The sequence below is a fragment of the Mytilus californianus genome, unplaced genomic scaffold (genome assembly GCF_021869535.1).
Source record: "Mytilus californianus isolate M0D057914Y unplaced genomic scaffold, xbMytCali1.0.p SCAF_3, whole genome shotgun sequence".
Taxonomy (NCBI): domain Eukaryota; kingdom Metazoa; phylum Mollusca; class Bivalvia; order Mytilida; family Mytilidae; genus Mytilus; species Mytilus californianus.
In genome coordinates this window covers 19,759,998-19,782,666 of record NW_026262679.1, presented here as the reverse complement: position 1 = coordinate 19,782,666, position 22,669 = coordinate 19,759,998, and the positions used below count along the sequence as shown (strand labels likewise).

The 22,669-nt window shown below is 31.7% G+C and overlaps 1 protein-coding gene across 1 annotated transcript; it reads left to right on the top strand.

Moving 5' to 3' along the window:
* The first annotated feature begins 1,082 nt into the window (after positions 1–1,082).
* On the top strand, positions 1,083–22,075 carry LOC127734070 (lysosomal acid glucosylceramidase-like). The gene is made up of 10 exons (XM_052243696.1): positions 1,083–1,149; positions 3,422–3,628; positions 5,569–5,709; positions 6,216–6,358; positions 6,724–6,896; positions 8,661–8,898; positions 11,605–11,832; positions 17,634–17,797; positions 19,759–19,866; positions 20,701–22,075. Exons 1-10 carry the CDS (start codon positions 1,083–1,085, stop codon positions 20,804–20,806), a joined length of 1,575 nt encoding a protein of 524 aa, XP_052099656.1. The 3' UTR covers positions 20,807–22,075.
* Positions 22,076–22,669: the final 594 nt, after the last annotated feature.

Here is a 22,669-nt window from a genome sequence, read left to right as displayed (position 1 = left end):
TTATAGAAAAAAGAAGAGATATTAACACTTGTGTCGATCAGTTCAATATATTTAAAGCATATATCGGCGAATATTAATTCCGTCCGATCAACTTATTTTGCAGAAAACATTTTTTTTTTACTATAAAGATTAAAATTTCGTATAATATATTTATTAATTTCACAGATTCATTTATTTCATGGACAGATATTGTAAAAAAAGAAGAGATATTAACACTTGTGTCGATCAGTTCAATATATTCAAAGTATATATCGGCGAATGTTAGTTCCGTCCGGTCAACTTATTTTGAAGAAAAACAATGTTTTTTACTATAAAGTTTATATTTTCATATCATATATTTATTGATCTCGTAGATTTCTTAGTTTCATGTAATAATATTGTAAAACAAAAAAAATATAAACACTTTTTGTCGATCAGTTCAATATAATCAACGCGTACATCGGCGAATGTCAATACCGTCCGGTCAACTTTTTTTGCAGAAACATATTTTTGTTTACTATAAAGTTTATATTTTCGTATTATATATTTATTATTTTCACAGATTCCTTAATTTCATCGACAAATATTGTAAAACAAAAAAGATATTAACACTTGTTTTCGACCAATTGAATATATGTATAGCGTGTATCGGCGAGTGTGAAATCCGTCCGGTCAACTTTAATTGCTCAAAAATATTTTTTTTCACTTATTTTGTTTTATTTTCATAAAATATAGTTTAATATCTCTAAGGTCTACAAATATAAAAAAAATCTACCGAATAACAAAAAAGTTATGACTATTTATATCTCATCCGGTCAATCGTCCTGTCACTATCCGGGCAATCGTCCTGTCATTAGTGCTTCCCTTAATTATGCCTAAAACATGTCCTTTTTATCTGGCCCACATTTTACTTTTGATATTATTTTTTTAAAATCATTTATAAAAAAATAAAATATATGGAATGACCAAAATAATAGTTCTTATTAATGGGAAATTGAAAAATGGATTTTCCTATACTGAACTACATAAATCTTTCATAATCGATCACAGTCATTTCAGAGATAAGTTGTACTTAATTTGACATGTTTTAGCAGAAGACAAAAATGGGTGGCCAAGAACTTGAAGAAAAACTGATTGCCTTTGTCATTCTTTCAAGCATTTTATGCCTAGGTAACAGTGTTTATTGTAGACATAGATATATGTATATATATTTTGCTTCATCATAAATTAGTGTCAACGGAATTTTCGCCTTTTAAAGTCATTTACAAGTACTTAGTTCAGATCACAGGCACTTGATTCTATGCAGTTGACCTTCCCATGGATAGAAACAAGTGCCTGTGGTTCTGACTTAAAATTATGAATAAAGTCTAGTAGAGAAAGTACTCTCCATGTAACTGTACATTTGTTCCTCTTAATATATGTTCCACATGGAACAAATGGTATGTATATATATATAACAAAAGTTCTTGAGAACTAAAATTATATAATATTTATTCATTCTTCATAAAATAATTACCTTAGGATGACAGGTGTCAACATATATTTGTTCTACATAACAGTAGTTTCGCTGGAAACTTTGTTATAAACATTTCAATAATATCTGTTCCATTATTCTATACCCTTTCTTTTCCACTTGGAACTTTATGAAGGAACTTCTATTACATGACACTGGATAACTTTATTTGTTTTTTGTAATGAAAATTGAAAACATAAACTTCATAAATTACTAAAGAAATTGGCATGAATATTAGTAGAAGCAGATGTAATGACACCATCTACTTTACAGTTTGACAATTTGAATTCGTAAAAATATCGAAAAATGAATTCAATATCAGAAGGCTATATATTTTTTTTCAAAAATCATTAAATGATGTGGTTCCTAATTATTCATATGATAAGAAAAATTTCTCTATGCTGATAATCAAAACTATAATTTAAATTCAGACGATAAAGATCTTAATTATTATCCGATGCCAAAGTCTATTTAAAAAAAAAAAAACAAAAACATTTATTTATACTGGTCTCAAATATGGAAGACTTAGTCTTTATCTTTTGAGATAAAGATTTGCTAGACTCTGGTATCTTTTAAAGAAAACTGTTTTGATTTTTTGTTGTAGAATGTGGGTGACAGTTCAATCTCAGTTATCCAAAATGTAGAACAGTTGACATTTATGTATTATAAAAATAGGGAAATGTTACTGTGTATAAGGCCAAAAATAAAATTTAAATTGTTTGATGTTGCTTACCTACCCTACTAAAAAGCAGCCTACCCGAAAAATTTTAGGACACAAATTGTTTCAAATTTTTTTTTCAAAGATTTTTTCTTGCTCAAAAACGTCATATTCTTGTATAAAACATGATACTTGTGCTGTTGGCCAAGAAAATAATAAAATTCTTACCTACCTACCCAACCTCACATAAAGCATGGGTAGGCAACATCAAAGAATTTTTTAAGGGTGGCCTAAGCATGATAAGAGATATATCCACAAAAATGTTATATGCTGTCATTGCAGCTTCTTTTTCTAAAAGGATGGACAATTTGACCCTGTAGAGTTTTCATACGACCGCAAAAAAACTCCTTGTCGTCGTCGTCAGCGTCGTCCGAAGACATTTGGTTTCCGGACAATAACTATATAGAAATCTATGAAATTTAAATACAAGGTTTATAACCACAAAAGGAAGGTTGGGATTGATTTTGGGGGTTATAGTCCTAACAGTTTAGGAATTAGGGGCTAAAAAGGGGCCCAAAATAAGCATTTTTCTAGTTTCAAGACAATAACTTGTGGAATGGTGTATGGATCTCTCTGAATTTATACCACAAGTTTCCATACCACAAAGGGATGGTTAGGATTGGCTTTGGGGGGTTATGGCTCAAACCGTTTGGGAATTAGGGGCAAAAAAAGGGGAAAAACAAGGGTTTCCTGGATAATGGACAATTAAAAAAAAGTACAATAATGTTTGGATTACCTCCCTTACACTGCTTTTAAATTATGTATAAAGAAATGTTGTATTGTCTTGAGGTGATTAGCTGTCAATTTATTTTTAGAAGTTACTATTTAAAAATGCTGATTAAGGAATATTAATTTTAGCCATGATTTTGTTTGTCATTTTCTATTTTAAGACTTTTATTCTTTTTTTTTTGGGGGGGGGGGGGGTCAATTCGCAACAGTGTATTGCACAAAAGCAAGAAATTGAATATAAATTCAAATCATATAACCAATTCTAAGTTCTTTGACTACAGTTATTCTCTGTCAGAAACCTATTATGTCAAATATTTAATTACAATCCAAATTCAGACCTGTATCAAGTGCGAATATTGTGTCCATTTTTGCCCCAACTGTTCAGGGTTGGACCTCTGCGGTCGTATCCAGCTGCGCTCGGCAAAGCAATTTATTCTGTATTGTCTGTAATGCTGTAATGCTGTCATATGTTTATTTTTAAGGTTATACATTACCAACATTTTGCAATCAAAGAAGTTTTGGTGGTAATTCCTTCGTGTGTGTGTGTAATGCTTCTTACTGTGATTATCCAGAAGGTGTATATAAACGTGGCAAGGGTGTCTACGCACAATACCAGTCTGCAGCTCAGGGAGGACGACTCACACAAATTATTTATTACTTTGAACAGATGGCAGCAATCCAGTCAAATTGTTAGTATTTCCCTTCAACATCAATTGTGAAAAGTATCATAGTTATATTATTTGTAAATTAAATTTATTATGTTATTTAATTTGTTCCTAAGGATATTCCAAAGGCTTTGTCAAATCACAATACCAATTTGCTGAAATGTTTGACCAATTTGTAGTTTGAATTCCTCACTACAAACAGCTCAACTGGTAAAATATTTTAGCTCATTGCTAGTGCAGGTTGTTCATAGGCCTGTGCCACTTTTTAATAAATTGGATAAATATCATTGAATACTATTTCAGCAAAAAAAGTATTTTTATGGCCCCGCCGACTTTGGTCGGGGCCATATAGTTTTACTCTTAGGTAGCAATACACAGTTAAGAGTGGAGTTTCGCATTTTGGCCATGGTGGATTTTTCAAATATGAAAGTTATTGTGCAATAAAATTTATTTTTAGACAGCTGATGACTAATTTAGCCTTTAAACTTGGTTTATAAGAACATCAAGATTATTTTTTACATGTTTTATGGGCTATTTTCTGTGTGACTGTCCGTATTTTCATAGACAGACCGTTCATAGGTCCAGAAATTATTGTAATGTTTACAAACACTTTTTTTTCTCACGACCTTTTTGATGCAATTTACAAAAAAATGAGACGAAAGACATATGATTTTTATTTGATCCCTTGATAGATATATGTAAACAGTTTCAGAAAAGGTATCACTCCAAGGGATTCAAATTCTACTTTTGGACAAATTTTGGGGAAATGTACATGTGACATCTTTACCCCCCTTTTTGCAATATTTTATAGCTATTAAATGCAGATTGTTGCCATGGATACACCAAAAAGAAATTTTATTTAATAACCATTTTAACTACTGGAAATCAAATCTTTGGAAGATACTGATTACATACATATGCACATATATGACACAAACAGTAGGCTTACTTTGTAGGAAAGCAAGGAAAAAGGGATGGTAAAATTTATTAGGGTAAATTTTAATTTTTTTTCTAACTGTATATTGCTACCTTATCCGTCATTCCGTCATTCTGTCATTCCATCATTCTGTCATTCTGTCATTCCAAAAAGAACAGTTATGCAGACTTTTTTTCCCTTCACATATTGAGCTGATTTTTAGTATGTGAGTCTTCTATGATGAGTTACAGATCAAGTTTATGTTTGGTTCAGCTCTGCTGATGTATGTGAGTCTACAATGATGAGGTACAGAAGAAGTTTACTTTTGGTTCTGCTCCGCTGATTTTTGCCAAAATTACAGGCTTTAAACTTTGAAAATTTCCACTCCTAAAAATGGCTTCAAGCTTTTTTTGGGAGCACAGCCATTCATGTCATTTCGACACATCTAGTTTAATTATGAGAGCTAATTATTTCGATAATAATTATATAAATATAGATTCTACCACTGCATCAAGTGTGATATTTGAGACAGTTAATTTTTTAAAATTAAAAATGCAAGGCTTGTCAAGTTTTTAAATATTTAAAATTTAAATGTCGAGAGTGGAGAGATATATAGTATTGCACCAGATAATGAATTTTAAACGATTTGTAGACAAACTTTATCTTTCTTTTTAAATGATCTGAAAAAAGATGTGTACTTTCTATGTGACTTAATCAGACATGGTCACCTTTTTCGTGACGTCACAATAGGTATTTCAGAAGAAAGCAAAAAAAGTTGATTTTTATAATTGAATTTTGACCGATGAAGAACTGAGATCAAACGACCACAAATTGATTATAAAAAAAATTATCAACCGGGTGGTAAAGGTATAAAAAGGGTAAAAATTGGAGAACAGATTTTCCATTATAAGTCAATAAAATATGTACAGAATGGCCTACCTACAAACCCTTATTTTTTATCCTGTAGCAAGATGGTAATAAATCCCTTTATTAAGGTCTGTCTCATTTGTTTGACATCATTTTAATATTATTCTTTTTCTGTCATCAGTCATCAAAATAAACAAGAATGTGACCTATCAGAAGATATTTGGGTTTGGTGGTGCCATGACAGATTCTGCTGGTATCAACATAGCAAGCCTATCTAATCAGACAGGAGACAATATCCTCAAAGCATACTTCTCGAAAGATGGTAAGCAATTAAGATAACAAATTTATCTAATCAGACAGGAGACAGTATCCTCATGGCATTTGTCTCAAAGATGGTGAAGTATTAAATAAGCATAATTTATTTGTGGTATGATGGCCAGGGAGACCACTCCCAACTAGAGACCAAAGGACAGGGATGTCAACTACTATAGGTCACTGTACACCTTCAAAAGGCCTTGAGATGACAAAATGTGAAAAATAGACCTGATTAATACTAAAAAATAGACAAAAAACTATTGTTGCAGATAGCAACCAACAACAACCACTGAATGAGAAGCTCATTACTCTCTTATCACATTGCTGATCATTTGCATCTCTGAGGAAATAAATTAAAAGAATACTTTCAAAATACCAGAAAAAAACTGTTGTATGCCAACTTATGCTGAGAATATTTTGGGAATAGCAGACCATCTGTTATAGAAAACCACTGATCTGCCCCTATCCTCCATGCTCATAAAATAATATTGATCATGTGATTTTACATTACAGGAATTGAGTATAATATAGCCAGAATACCTATGGCCAGTTGTGATTTCTCAACACATCCATACTCTTACAATGATAATAACGATAGTCCACCAGATTACAATCAAACAAAATTTTCATTGGCCAAGGAAGATCTAAAGTACAAGGTATTTCACTTTTCAAAATTCTGAATTATATTTGCTGTACATACTGTATTTCAAATTTAAAGATGAAGCTTCTCTAAATAAATTCTGAAGAATTAATTGCCCAATGAAAATTTTGTAATATTTCTTTCAGTAATTACAAATCAGGTCTTCCTGAAATTTTTGAGTGGATGTAGATCAAATATTTTGTTCTAGAGAGCTAAATTTGCTACAAATTTCTGTAGCATTGCTTCTTCTGTCATGTGACACATATCCCAACAAATTTTCTTCTGCAAGCTTTTATAAACATATCTGTAAAGTGTTATGGCTAACTGATTACGAGGGACTCAAGATTTAGATAACATTATTATCATGATTATTGTATTTAGGTTCCATATCTTAAGAGAGCTAAAGAATTAAGTAACAGGACCTTACTGATATTTGGTAGTCCATGGAGTGCACCAGCTTGGATGAAGACAAATAATAATATGACTGGACAAGGGACCTTGAAAGGTCAACCTGGTGGTTCTTATTATAAATCATGGGCACAATACTTTGTTAAGTAAGTTTATTTTCAATTTAGTAAGAAGTATTTATAAAGGTTTTTGTTACAGTGTATCATTTATAATGCAAAAAATAAATAAAAAGGTTGAATGGTATATAGAGACAGCAGCCTAATTACACAAAAAGAACAAATATATCTAAGAGGTCAACATACAGTCTTAAACAAGTCTCTGTTTAGCTCTGATCTGAATTACACAAGACTAGACAAGTATTGAAATGATTTATCAAAGTCCTTCCATCCATACAAATATTCCCATATAAGGAAAAAAACATATTTAGGTTACTTAACAAAATTGATAATTTGACAAATTAAATGTTAGCTGATTTACTATCTACTAATACCTGAAAAATTAAATAGTGTGCTTTTAAATAGAATTAAAGTAAATCTCTTTTTTGAGAGGAATAATGACTTCAACTTCATACAACTGATATTCTACATTTATATGCTTATGTTTGAAGTTAATAGAAACAGCGTCTAAACCTAGAGTCATTTTGGGACAAAATCAATTGGCTATCCTTTACGCTGGAGTCCCTGTGGCAGTTTTGAATGCCTTACATCAGTCTGCACAATGAAAAAAAAATAAAATCAGAAGAATTGTATGACTGGTTCAAAATAATTTTGTTTGTAACGCCTTTAAGAGTGACAATTCAATCTCAGTTTTCCATCCAAAATGAAGAACATTTAGCTTTCATGATGTGAAAATAAGGAAATGTGGTATGATTGCCAATTAGACAACTATCTGCAAGAGTGAGTGTACTTAAGGTAGCTGGGGTTTCTAAATGTTGGATGATAGATTTTTCTTAAACATCTATAAAAAGACTTCTGAGTCAATGTACTTTCAAATTTCAATGTAAAAGCTGGGAGTCACATTGAAATTAACAAAATCACAGTTATTATATATTGGTTATATAGGGGAAACTTAATTTTTCCTTATTTAGGAAATATTAAACAATAGAATTGGTTAAAATTCAATGAGAGAATTGCTTTTCATAAGTACTTTCGAAATAATATATAAAAATATGGGTCACAGGCCTTATTTTTTGACAAATAAAAAAAACATAAATTGTCTTATCAAATTCAATTTAATTATCTGCCCTCAATTTTAGAGGAATTTTTCAGAAAATTTTAATTTCACTTAAAGAGACTTGATTTTTTGATAGTTTAATCTTTAAATTTCAAGTTTTAGATGTTTCTGTTGTATATTGAATGATACTTAGTAAAATATTTTTACAACATAAAGGGATGCCCAGAAAAAGACACCCTATTTACCTTAACTGTTGTATATGCTTTATTTTAATAACAAAACTGCTAGAATAATATCTAAAAAAGTAAGAGACATTTTAACAAAGTCACACAAATATCCTATTCGATAATTTGTCAAAGAGCTTTCAACAACAGCTTTTAACAAATTATTTGCAAAGAAATGACTAAATGTAATTTATAATTTACATGCAATTGATGTTCAACAGTCAGATTGGCTGGCTCACACCACCAACAGTGCTTTGATTATTGAAAAAAGTACTACAAGGTTATTGTCCATCATAAGAATTTACAAATGTTACAAAATTTTTCTGTTTTCTCTTCTATTTTTAGATTTTTAGATTTTCTCTACTATTTATAGGTTTTTAGATTTTCTCAACTATTTATAGGTTTTTAGATTTTCTCTACTATTTATAGGTTTTTAGATTTTCTCAACTATTTATAGGTTTTTAGATTTTCTCTACTATTTATAGGTTTTTAGATTTTCTCTACTCTTTATAGGTTTTTAGAAGCATATGCAGAACAAGGTCTAAAGTTATGGGGACTAACTGCACAGAATGAACCAACAGATGGTAACATTGCAAATTTCACATTTCAAGCAATGGGCTGGACTCCACAACAACAGAGGGATTTCATTAAGTTAGACCTAGGTCCTGCCTTACACCAGGCTGGGTTCAAAGATGTTAAACTTATGGTACTAGATGATCAGAGACTGTTGCTACCATACTGGGCTGATATTGTAAGACTTTTGTTTAATTTATATTAAATGTCCATAACATGTCTGATTATAGCCATATTTGACATAGTGAATTTCAGTTTCAACACTTTAGGTGAAAACCACAACATACCTCAAACCATCCTCCCCCTAAAAAATCGCAAGATTGATCATGATATGATATCTTTTCCACTGGTTTGTCTATGACATTGTAAATTGACACTCAGCTACACAGCAAGGCTTCCAAAACGGTCATATATGCCGGACATTTGTATAATGTCCGGTAAAAGTCCGGCTGGGCAAAGCATGAAACGGTCATCTACTTTTTAGTTTTCAAGGCTTTAAGAGACGGTCATTTTAACATAATTCGCGATCTTTTTGACCCAACGTTTTGCCTTTAACAGCCACACATTTCCGGTCATAAAAGTGACATGATCATTAAGTACTATCAAAACAACCCCTACTTTAATACCTTCTCATTTTAATCAAGGCTAATTAGTTGTCAAACAGCAGAAATTTACCTGTTCAGGTGACAGGTAAACTATTTTGAACCGGACATTGATCGGTCTATTCAAAGTTATTTTCTTACATTTCAGCGGTTTGCATCTAATTAATTTAGCCAAAAAGATTTAAATTATCAGAAATACATTAACAAATATGATTTGATGAAAAAATTCAAAAGGTGAAAATGAAAAATCGTCATAACCACGTTGTTTGAACCTAGAGACATGTCTCTGTTTGAACTAGTACACGTGTGCACATGTGCGCAGGTGTGAAATTTAATTATGCATCCTAATTTCTTTAAAAAATGCTTAAATTGTCATTGATACCTTTATCTCACGTTTATTTCGAATATTTTCTTGAAGAAATAACGTAGAAAGAGCTACTTCCACTCATTCATGCTTTGCAAACGTACACGGAATTTACGTATCCGTCTCTGGTCCATGTTTTACCATTGTCAAGATAACATCCGGTATAAAAACGAAAGTAAAGTTTTTGACAACGTTATTTTGCACAAATAAAGAGTCTAAGGCAGATATAAGTACGCTGATGTTGCACACTTCGAATGATGCACTGCCAATTTAACAGTTTACGTCAGAACTTCGAATTTGAATCAAAGAAAGTTTAATATCGTTTTTTTTAATGTCAATCATTGGGATGGCCAACTCTGCAACTGATTACCATAATTGCCTTTTGTTCATTTAGTCTTAAGGGATTAAAATCGGGATAATATATAAAATGTCCGGCTGGCTAAAAATAATTTTGGAAGCCCTGCTACACAGCCTTATAAAAAAGTTACTGTGTGATGAACAATCTCATAAAAAGGTATTTTAATGAAAATTTCTGTACAAAAAATAAACAGAAGTGAAGAAATATACTGTACCTTTATTTATATACAAAATTACTTTAATGGATCAGGACAAATTGATTGACATATATATTTTTATACCCCACGCAACGAGTTGCGGAGGGTATAATGTTTTTGACCCGTCCGTCCGTCCGTCCGTCTGTCTGTCTGTCTGTCCGTCCGTCCATCAGCCTGTCAGTCCGTCAGTCCTGTTTCTTGTCATCGCAACTCCTCTCAAACCACACAACAGAATTTCACGAAACCTTTTTAGATAATAAGGACATACTATGTAGTTGTGCATGTCGACAGGAAATTACAATTCAATTCTTTTTCTAGGAGTTACGCTCCTTTGAACTTATTTACTTTAATGTACTACTGCAACAGTTTGTCATCATAACTCCTCAACTCCTGTCAAACCACACAACAGAATTTCATGAAACCTTTTCAGATAATAAGGACATACTACGTAGATGTGCATATCGACAGGAAATTACGATTAAATTTTTTTTCCAGGAGTAACACCCCTTTGAACTTATTTGCCAAATATACTACTGCAACCTTTTGTCATCGCAACTCCTCTCAAACCACACAACAGAATTTCATGAAACCTTTTTAGATAATAAGGACATACTACGTAGATGTGCATATCGACAGGAAATTACGATTCAATTTTTTTTCCAGGAGTTACGCCCCTTTGAACTTATTTGCCCAATATACTACTGCAACCTTTTGTCATCGCAACTCCTCTCAAACCACATACATAATTTCATGAAACTGTGTAGATAATAAGGACATACTATGTAGATGTGCATATTGACAGGAAATTATGATTCAATTTTTTTTTCTGATACAGTTTTTTTTTCTTACACTTATTTTATTTCTCCAATGACAATGTGGGGACGTGGGGTATGTGAGGGGGCTCACTAAGGTTCTTTCATAAATACATAAAGTTTACTCATAAGTATAAATTCATCTCCCACAAAAAAATCATTTAATGGTGAAAACAACTATGCTGTAAACATCAATCACTGGTATTTAAAAGATGATAGTAAGGTATGTTAAAACTAGAACCATTGAACTTTATATCAATAGATAAATATTAACACAAATAATACAAGTTTTTACACATGAAAAAAATGGACCAAACCAATAATTTTTTCATAAGTTTATAATACTTCCCTTTTTGTGTTCTTTTTGAGAAATTAAAGTGATCATCAAAACAATCTGTACAATATCTACCTTTAAGGGTAAGAAAAATATGTCAAAATATTTTGTAAAATAACTGGGAAACTGGGAATGGACTCATTAATATGCTCTGACATGATATTATTCAGTTTTATTATTTCCATCCATCTTTATTTACAAATCAGTATAATTTTCAGGTATTAAATGATCCTGGTGCGAGGCAGTACATATCTGGTGTTGCTGTCCATTGGTATTTAGATGCATTGGCTCCAGTTGCATCATTAGATATCACACATAAAAATAATCCAGACTTCTTTTTATTTGGCACTGAAGCCTGTGCAGAACATATACCTTTGTTACCGATCCCTCCTGTTTTGTTAGGAGATTGGGCACGAGCACAGAGATATGCTCATGATATAATTCAGGTTGGTGAGATTTATTTAAGCAAGGCTTGACAACAATAATACTTTAAGCAAATAATGCTTATCAGCACAATGACATGTAAAATATATATACAAATACAATAAATGATAAATTAATACATAATACATAGGGGAAATTCGCCTAATTGCGGACACTTTTTCAAATCCGGAAGTTTGGATACCGTCGAGGCCAATTGCGAACAAACAGGTGGTTGCATTTGACAGGAGAGGATAGAGGGGTATCAAATGAACTATATCCCGCATTTTCAGGTCTCCTCTCTTGACTGGTAGATTGCAAACTCTTAAAACCCGCGGAAATGCCGAGTCGCGTAAATGCGGACAGGGGGAGTTAAAATACGGACACCTTGTCGTCAAATTGCGGACACTTATTTTTAAACAGTTCTTGCTATTCAAATCGCAGGTATAATGCATATAACATTAGCTCTCATGAATACCCCTCAGGAATACCTTTTCAGTGCACCTTGAAGCATGTTTGAGAATGGTTTTCTCGCATGAACTAGTAATACATGTGGAAAGGTAAGAAAAATAAGATTAAAAAATTTCATTAAATATCTTATACCACACCAATTATTAAATGATATAAGATGTAGAAACTTTTTTGTACTGACAACTTCCATCGGGATATTGTCTTCCAAGATGCATGCATGCATATATAAGAGATATAGTTGTGATAACTTTCAATTTCAAATTGTATGGCATTCATTGCAATGTGTTTTAATGTTCTAATCACTTAAAAATCCGTAGCCTTCACTCAAGAGCATAAGATGCCTTGAGGCGAGATTTTTTTTTTGCATTTCCCGATACTTATAAGATAATTTTATTTATCCTCGGGTTTCTATGTACTCTTTGACAAACACGATTTTTTGCGGCCAATCCAACACCATGAAGATCTAAAAACAGTTTATGGAATGGGTGAAAAGGCTTAATTTTTAAGAATTGGGAAATCAAAAATGGGAAAACGCAAGGTGTGAGGGAACATGCAAATTTTGTAAATTGGAATGTTAAAAAAAAAAATAAAATAAGAATATGGAAAAATGGACATCAAAAATTTTAGGGAATTATGGAAAATTCAGTATTATGTTTAGTTTTATATGTATTGTCTAACATTTGTTGTTTCTAATGTATTGGTCTTTTGTTGGGCAATGTATGACAAATTTATTTGAAAAACCTAGCCCGTAATTATAAATTACACAACAACGAGGTTCGACTGTATGTAATTCATTGACCGCTGCCTACATATGTAACTTCAAAGCATATTGTAGTTTCGATCGATGTCTTTCAAAATTACTGCTTTTTTCTTGTATCCCTGGTGCTTTCGACTGGAGAACCGTCGCACACAAGCATCGCACAAGTTGGTACTCCGAGGCGGGTAGGGATCAAGAAGGTGAACTTTGGTTTATTTTTATCAATAGTACCGCTTAAGTCGACGCTAGGGGCCGTCTTGACCTTGTAGGATATGAATGATTCTTTCATTGTTGAAGACCCTACATCAACTGTCAAGATGAAGAACAGGAATAAAAGCCCTGTTCATTGATAATTTTTTTTCTTTTCTATGTATTGTGTGCGATTTTGTCCCATGTACATAATTTTACTCCATATCCTTTTATTTTCTCTTATGAATACTGACCCATGTCACTCCTCCATGAAGGGTCTTGCTGGCCTAAGTCCAATATCTCGAAAATGAAAAGTAAAAAAAAATGAAAGGGAGCTTCCTCTAATGTTACTAAATGTGCTAAAATTTCTTTTAAAATCTGTCGGAGTAAATTTGAGTTATCCTTCGACATAGAAAGTGTAGACGGACGGATGAATAGACGGGCAGAGTGATTACTATAATAGGGCACCCGCAAAAAGTCGACAGGCCATAATAAAGACGTAGTGCTGGAGATTGTGGTCACGCATAATGATACGCTATTGGAGTTCGTTGCATTTTGTCACATATATACTTTTTTCTATATAATGCCCGTTCTCTGACCAATAATGGCATCGGATTTTATCCGACTGGCGAAAGGATACCAGCGTGTGCAGAACATGCATACATAGTTCTGTGCCTTAGATGAAATGTCCAAAACACAACAGGTTAACGAAAGGAGCAAAGGATGATTAATTATTAACATTCATTCGTCCATGCAGGTAAAAAAAAAAACGTGAGGCATACGTCGTTCACATGAGAAAATTATCGAACCAAATATGGAAGATGCAGGTGATACAGTTTCACCCGAGGAGAAGGATGAGGACGACGAAGAGCTTATCAACTATTAGATAGTTTACATTTGAATTGTTATATGATTACAAAGCTTTTAGTTTATGATTATTTGATAACTAAAGAAAATAAGTTTTTGATTACCAAAGCAAATATTTAATGATTATGTGATTATGTTGGCAAAAATTTGGTGATTATGCGATTACTGGTACCTCCCAATGTGGGGCCTCGTTTGTTTTTCGATTTGTCACAGACGGATGGACAAACAGACAGACAGACGACTGGATGCACAAAGTCGTTACTGTTGGACGCTCACAAAAGTCTAAAGAGGTCTTTAAAACCCATGTATTGGTTACATTATTTCTATCATGTTTTGAAAAGTTTTTATAAAAACATTTCTTTCAAAAGAATATTCGTGATATCAATAATTTCATCTGCCTCTTCCGCAGTAAGAATGTCCAATTCTTTACCTCTTCTACTTGATTTTGTAGCAATAAACACAATGCTGCTGAATTCATTTTCCTTATCACTTTCAATATTTTCGCATATATAGTAGTGTTGATACATATTCATGTTTTGATAAACGTTTAAATTTCATAAATAAATAGCCAATAACATCATCGTCAAATAGCCACTCGTCTACGAGACATTGTTGCAATTTTATTCGGGCAATTGTTTTCTGTACATTTTATTTCATTCCATTTTCTCAGTTCGCAAAAAGTCCTAAACCTGTAGACATTGTGTAAAGAAAGAGAAATAGATTGGCTTGCCATCCTGGGGATGACGTTTTCAGTTTTTGACCTATTGAAGATGTGTGCAAGTTGCCAACTGGAGTGGAAATCAGACTTGTAAACGCATTATGTTCGTAATATGCAAAACGAAAGCAAAACAAATAAACCCAAATCAACACTTTATTGATATAAATGTATCGGATTGAAACTAATGAATGCTAGATTATAAGAGTTTTGTTTATTTCCGTCATCATGGTATTGACATATGCACCACTGCACGTGTTAGTTGTTCAAAATATTTTGTGTCCGCATTTCGGCTATCATATTATTTTCGGTGGTGAAAATGCGGACACTTGCTTATTCCTATTTTGTAATCAAAATTTAGACAAATCAGTAAAAATAATTAAAAGAAATGTTTCCTTGCATAAAGTACGCAATGCCTATTGCTTTTCAACACATAAATTGCCATTCTTACATGAACAAATGTGTATTCAATTTGACACGCTGACTTTGGACCTTTTTCAAAATTTCCTGGTTTTCAAACTTGTTGACATAAGCTATTTATAGCATGCAATTTCAATCACATGACACAAAAGTGAATCGTAAGCAATAGACATGATAACCTTATTGCAACAAAATAGAGATTCAATAGTAAACAAAACACCTTATTTCTTATATCTATTTTATTTCAATTTTTCATAATTTTATTGAAAAGTGAGATATTCGTTTTCCGTCCGCATATCGGCGCTGTCCGCAAATACGCGATTTTCCCCTAACTGATAAATGAAAAAAGATAGATTACAAGTTATAACATTTAGAACGTTTTTTTCCTTTATTCACGTATTCTTGACACTATATGCTTCATCTCATAGAGACATAACTTTGGAATGTTACCAGTATAAATACACATGGATAGCGGCCAAATTGAATTCTGAGGAAGACCCAAATTGAAGGGAGGGGTAATACAAAATTTTAGTATAAGTTTAAACTCTTAGAAGTTCGAGGCATATAAATGTTGAAAATATGCCGCACAGCCCTATGCTTTGACCTTTGGAAAAAAAGTAGTGCATATGAACTTTCCATTCTAGGATATAATTTTTACGAAACTTCATAGTACAAGTGGCACAGTCTTAGCCGTAAAAGGAGTTCCTATGGGAAATTGCATTGTCTATATTTACAGAAGTGCAACCTAGAATGTTTTCACTAAGATAATTCTTCATTTTGAAAAAAATACATTCCCTCTCAAAATTTAAAGGCAACAAAAACCAATTTTAACCATTATTCTTAGGAAAACTAAAGTGTTAGATTTATATTTCATTTTCTCACTAACTTAAAGGGAGATTAATTAATGTGATTTCAAATAATGCAATATCATTTTTTTGAAATTGCAACTTTTTACAAATGCAATGTTTATTCTGTCACTTTGAACATTATTACAACATCACAAAAATATATGAATTTACAGTATTGTGACCAGTATTTAAATTTTTGGCTGTAATTTTTTGAAAATAACTTCCTTTCAAAATTAAATAATTCTGAACAAATAGGAACTTATTTTGTATTAGACAGCAATCTAAAAATGAAAGAGAGACAATCCAACCAAAAAAAGTTCTGAAGGTTACCAAGTGACACTTTGTTGATATGATGGTCAACAGGGATGGTTTGAATCTTAAAGGGTTCAATATGGTGACATGTTGCTTGGTTTTCTTTTTCAAAGGTCTATAGTATTAATGTTTTTGTTGAAAATTACACATCATCAAATTTATGAATTATTTCTATCTTTGTAGTCTTTTGAATTGAAGTGACAGTTATAGAAACTAAATACATTCTTAATGGTTTAGTACACTAAACTTTTACTTGAAGATGTCATATTTAACAAAATATAATATCAATAATCACAGATTTCATGGCTGTGTAGAAAATTGACAAGTAAAAATTACATACACTATGTAAAAAGATGGACACATAAACTATTGATTTATCTCCCTTTGTATACAAAGCTTAATGTTATGAAACTCAATTTTTGATACAGGCCGGTAAACCAATAGTTGTAATGAAAATATGTCTTTACTTCTAGTTCATGTACATGGTTATGATACCTGGTTTTAGCTAGTTTTAATTTGACTATTTAACACACTTCTGAAAAAGCACAATGCTCAGATGGACAAAACAAGCTAGGTTCAGTGTTTTCAATTGAACCTGATGACAATTGATATTTTTTACCACAATTGCTTTCAGTCCTTCATGTACTGGTAACTGCAATATTGCTCTTACAAAATGGCTATTTCTTATTGTTAGACTACTATTTCAAAATGAATCGAAAGCTTGAAATGTGTTCTAAAGATTCACAAAGCTGTTAACCGGTAAAATAAGTGAATGTACAATCAAATATTCAAAAGGCAGATACTATTGTAAATTTGTATATGCTAACTATTTTATGGTTATGTCAAATTCATTACTATGTTCAGGGATTGATATAAGATGGTTTGTCCAAATGACCAAGGGGGCAAGTTCCTTCTCAAGTTTACTTACCCTCAAAGATACTTACTTGCCATTAATGAAATTTACTTGCCTTTATTGAATTTACTTGCCCTTCAAATTGCCTAAATAAATGAAAGTTGTGTTACGCTTGCTCTGTATAAGATAAATCTGCTTGCCAGGCTTAACAGGAGACCCCTACTTTGACCCCTGAACTGTTACTGTTTAAGTACTTTTAAAGAATTCATGCTACAGATTTATTTTGATATATTTACAAGCTGTTTCTGAGATAGTAAATTGAAATTCCTGCTCCAGGTGTCCAAAAGAAAGAGTGTAAGTTTTATAATGAATTAATGTTTTTTTCTTTGTTACAGGATTTGAATCATTGGGTTACAGGATGGACAGATTGGAATATAGCTTTAGATATGAAAGGTGGACCAAACTGGGTGAAGAATTATGTTGACAGTCCAATCATTGTTAATGCTGCCAAAGATGAGTTTTATAAACAACCCATGTTTTATGCAATGGGTCATTTTAGGTTAGTATTTTGAAACAAAAGTTTCAACAAATAACAATCCAATGAAAAACATGTAATTGTGAATGAATGTTTCAGATTATAAAAACAAGCTTTTACATTGGTAAAAAAAACGTTTTAGAATGGCCTTTATTAGTATATGGGATCCAGGCAATGTCTTTTTTTTTTAATTAAGTACACATCAGGTGATGCCTCTAGTGATCATTTGAAATTAAGAATTAAAGTATGTGTTATATATTTGTTCAATACTGGAAAGCAAAGTATTGTCAGTTGTGGACCAAACATTTGTCAGATTCTAACAAATTTGTAAGAACACAAGTTTTAAAGTATATTACTGAGGATTCATTGTTATTCGTGGGATACTAGTTTTCGTGGAATTTGTAGGTATTGGTAAACCAAGAATTTAGATTTTCAACAAAGTACAAATTTCGATATTCAGCGTTTGGCAAAATCACAAATTCAGATATCCACCATTTAGTAGAAGTTATCCTCAATTCATGAACATTGATACCCACGAAAATAAATGAATCTACAGTCCATTTAAAAAATATATAGAGAGAACTCCTGAAAGCATTTGAAATTACATTGGTACAGTCAATTCCACTTAATTGCATACCGCTTAATAGCATAATTCAGTTAAATGAATAGTTTTCTCCTGCACAAAACCATTTTCCATTCATCTAATGTTAAATTGTCCGGTTATATGCATAGCTCTACAAGTGGCCTTTCGGTTTATTGCATAGAAAATAATCGCCATCTAGATATGCTTAGTTAGAACTGACGAGATTTTTGACCGGAAACGGCAATTTGGTGAGTATATTTTTCTTGAATGCATCATTATTTTCGTTATTATTTCATATTTACTTTTGTGTTATTTAAATAAAGTTTTAAAACAGTTTCTTTCGTGTTTATATAATGGAATTTGATTTAAAAATAAACCTCGATGTCTACACAGGTAAAGTTTCCCATGTTCTATTTTAAGCCTCGAGGTCATAAAAATGTAAAACAGGTAATTGTTGTAAAAACACTGACCATTCTATCTCAAAAGGTGTTAATAATTGATTGGATTTCAAACATTGTCCAAAGGTTACATTTGGGGTGAATTTTAAAAACAATAACGCCTGCTAATTATTGATCATTATCCAATGTGAACTCTCGTAATTGGGCTTTGGGTGATCTGCATTTATGTTAAATATTACAGGGTATTTATATATGGTTAAAGAATGTTATACATCAATCATTTATTTTAAATATTTTATGAAAAGAGCATTTACTTCTAATTATTATATTTTCTCACTTTAAACACTCGTGTCCAGCAAATTACCCGTACAGGGCCCCATTACTGCTTTGCATATATGAAACTAACGAGATTAAATGAACAGTGTTACATCACTGTGCAAGCTGTAAATACTGCATATCAAAGGCAGTTCATTACACATCTATTGTTAAAATGATTATAAACTGTTTAGTATTGTTATACAGTTTATTTTAATCAAAGCGTAACAATGTACATTGTACATACCGGTCATAGAAACAAATCTATTTTTAGAACAATTTGTTTTATTTTCGTATCCCAGGTAAAGGAAACGTCGGTACGCAAATAAACTAAAACAAAATGTGTTTATAATCTTTATTGAAAGTATACAAAATAAAAAAAACATGTATGACACTAGACATATAACTTTTATTAGAATAAATCAACATTCAATATGTTGTAAGTGATTATAGACTTTCATCTTTCTTCAGGGAATTCCTTTACTCATCTGTTCTAACGATGTTTTTTGACCCCGTAATTTGGCATTTCGGATATAAGCATACTCTGCTTTATTGCATAATTTTGTCTGACAAATAGGCTATGCAAATAACCGGAATCGACTGTATTCACTTACGGTCCCTGGTTTATACATGTAATGTTAACATTGAGTGCATTGTGGGCTTCAAACATAATTGCTTGTTTTTTTCAGTAAATTTATACCTGAAGGGTCAGTAAGAATAGATGCATCTTGTGGAACATTAGAATGTGTTGCTGTTCAGCGTCCTGATAATGGTATTGTTGTGGTAGTATTAAACAGGTATTGACAATTTTCATAATTTTTAAGTTCTATATGTTGATCTAAGATGTTAACTTTCATGTCCTGTGATTAGTCAGTGGTGTATATGTAAGCATATGTTCATTCCACTGAGTAGAATTTCTGTTGCACTATAGTGTTTTTCTTCTTCACACCAATATATTTATATCTGGGAGATGGAACCTTACTGAAAATCCATCATTGAATTAGTACACAAGTGTATTTTTTCAAAAAGGAAAAAGTTCACTGCTAGAAAAGAAAGAAACCCTGGGGGTTGGGGGGTGGGGGTTACCTACTATGTAATAAGTGGTAGGGATGAGGAGCTGGAATAGGTAACTATTTTGAGCTTCATTATATATAATAAGGGGGAGAAAAATAGAATGAATATATATGATAAGGTTTTTGATGATATCATAAGTATCTGAAACTGAACTGGAGATCATGTATTGACCCCAACCTATTCCATGGTGTAAATATAAAAAAATATTAGGCATGAAGAAAATCTTATGTTACCAGGACTAACCACCTTAAAAGGCACAAATCATACTACAAATTTAGCAATCATACCAATGAAGAATTCATGCACCTTTTCAAATTTAGCCATTGAAAATTGTTTATATTACATTGCTAACTGCAAACCTCATCATTGATTTTAGAAAACTATATGATTGCAGCATTTGATTTGGAAAATGTCTTCCTAGGAGAAGGCATAAACAGTGCAAATAAATATATATGTTGTAATCTGAGCCAGAGTTTAAATCTTTTCATACTTTTTGACCTGATGAATATGTGTGAAATGATATTCAACGATGTAACTATTTATTTTGTTTATTACAGGGATTATAAAGAGGCGATGATGACAATTGCTGATGAAGATAATGGTTATATTAATCAGAAAATTCCTCCATTTTCTATTCAGACATATTTGTATTGGTCTGAATAGACACTTCAATTAGAAAAGTCCCTTGTTTTCAATTCAGACATACAGTCAAACCTGTGATAAAGGTCACCTCTATTAAGTGAAAACCTGTTTGTCAGGTCACCCTCTTCTTCTCCCGCTGTAGTAATACCTATACATTTTGAACCTCAGTTTAAATGTTGCCTCTCTGATAAAGTGAGTTTTGTCTTGTCTCAAGGTTGACCTTTATATGCAGGTTTGATTGTATTCATATTTATTTGAATGAACTGGAAATTAAGAAATTTCTCCATTTTGAATTAGACTTTGGTTTAATATTTCAGAATAAGAAAAATTACATGATTAAAAGAAATATGCAAAAGTATAAAAAAAATCAATTTGTCTATCAAAGGAGGATAATGCTCCAAAATCTAATTGATTTGGGGAATAGAATATAATGAAACAAAGGATAGGTGCAAGGAAGACATAAATTTGGTCCAAAAATTTCAATTACAAAGGCTTTGTAAAGGTGATTCATGAAAACAGATCAAAATCCATCTTTAATAGAAGTTTTCATATAAACGGAATATACATGTGCATGATTGCAAGACCTTTGCTTGATAATATAAGTGAATACTGTTTTCTAGAGCAAAAAATATTTAGAATTTGGTTTTAATAGGACAAGATAAATATTTTGCTCATCTAAATGAAATACAGTAATGTCTTCAGGAATTCTATGTGCCAGAATATGTTAATTTGTATTTTTCAGGGATTGTTACACATTTTGTATAACCTTTATGTAGTTTTACAAAAATTGCTACACTGAAATTTTATAGAATATATGTGTCATGTAAGATGACCTTTTGTGAACAACTTCATTTTGTCAAGGGAAAATCAAAATGTATTGAGATACATGAATTATGTACAATTTTCAGTAAAAGTTAATGAATGTAATGATGTTTATTTCAATGTTCTTTTAAGAATGTTGCTAACTCTGTAGTATTGTAAAATGATTAAAATCATAAAAAGATATCCCACAAGTTTAAGGACACAGGGGACCAATCAAACAATATACGGTTAAATGCCAAAACAACAATCGTAAATCCTATTATATTTTTAGAATCAGTTATTGGCAGTTATGCTTCAAGATAAAATGTAACCTTTTGTGCAATATTTTAGGCATACATGGATATTGATATTCATATTCTTAGACTAAAGTGCAATATTTTATATGTAGAATATATTTTATACGTTAATTTACATGATTTTGATAATTTGTTGCTGTTAATTATAATGATGTTGAATAAAAAACAAAATCAAAAACCTCTTGTCGTACCCTTGTACCTTATCAGCTCAGTAGTCAGTGCTTCAACACTGACATGATTTATAACATACATTTTAAATACTCAATTGATTAAATTATGAAGAAAGTAAGGTTCCAAGTGCCTCGAGCAAAGTTGATCATACAGCTCCTCTAGTATTTATACATACCTGGCTTTCAATTTTTGGTTTTGAGCATTTTTAATGAAGTTAAAACCCGAAAAAGAACTTTGGACACACCAAATTAAAAAGGGATAATCTCAATTTGTAAGATTCTGACGTCAATTGAGTCTTCTGCTGAAGTCAGTGTCTCTTAAATGTTTATTGAGAATTTAGTGTTGGTGTCAGATATTTGTTTTTCTCTGCCAAAGACTATGTTATGATTGGTAATTACCCCACATCTACTTTAAGTTATATAAGAGATGCGTTAAAGTATATAAAAGTATAATATTTATACAACATTTAAGTGGGGCCAGGCAATAACGAATATTACAGACTTAAGCACACCTTTTATCAAGAATGCAATATACACAAAATGCAGACACAAAAATATGACTTGCTAGTTTATTACTCAAAACAGTCAATTTTTAA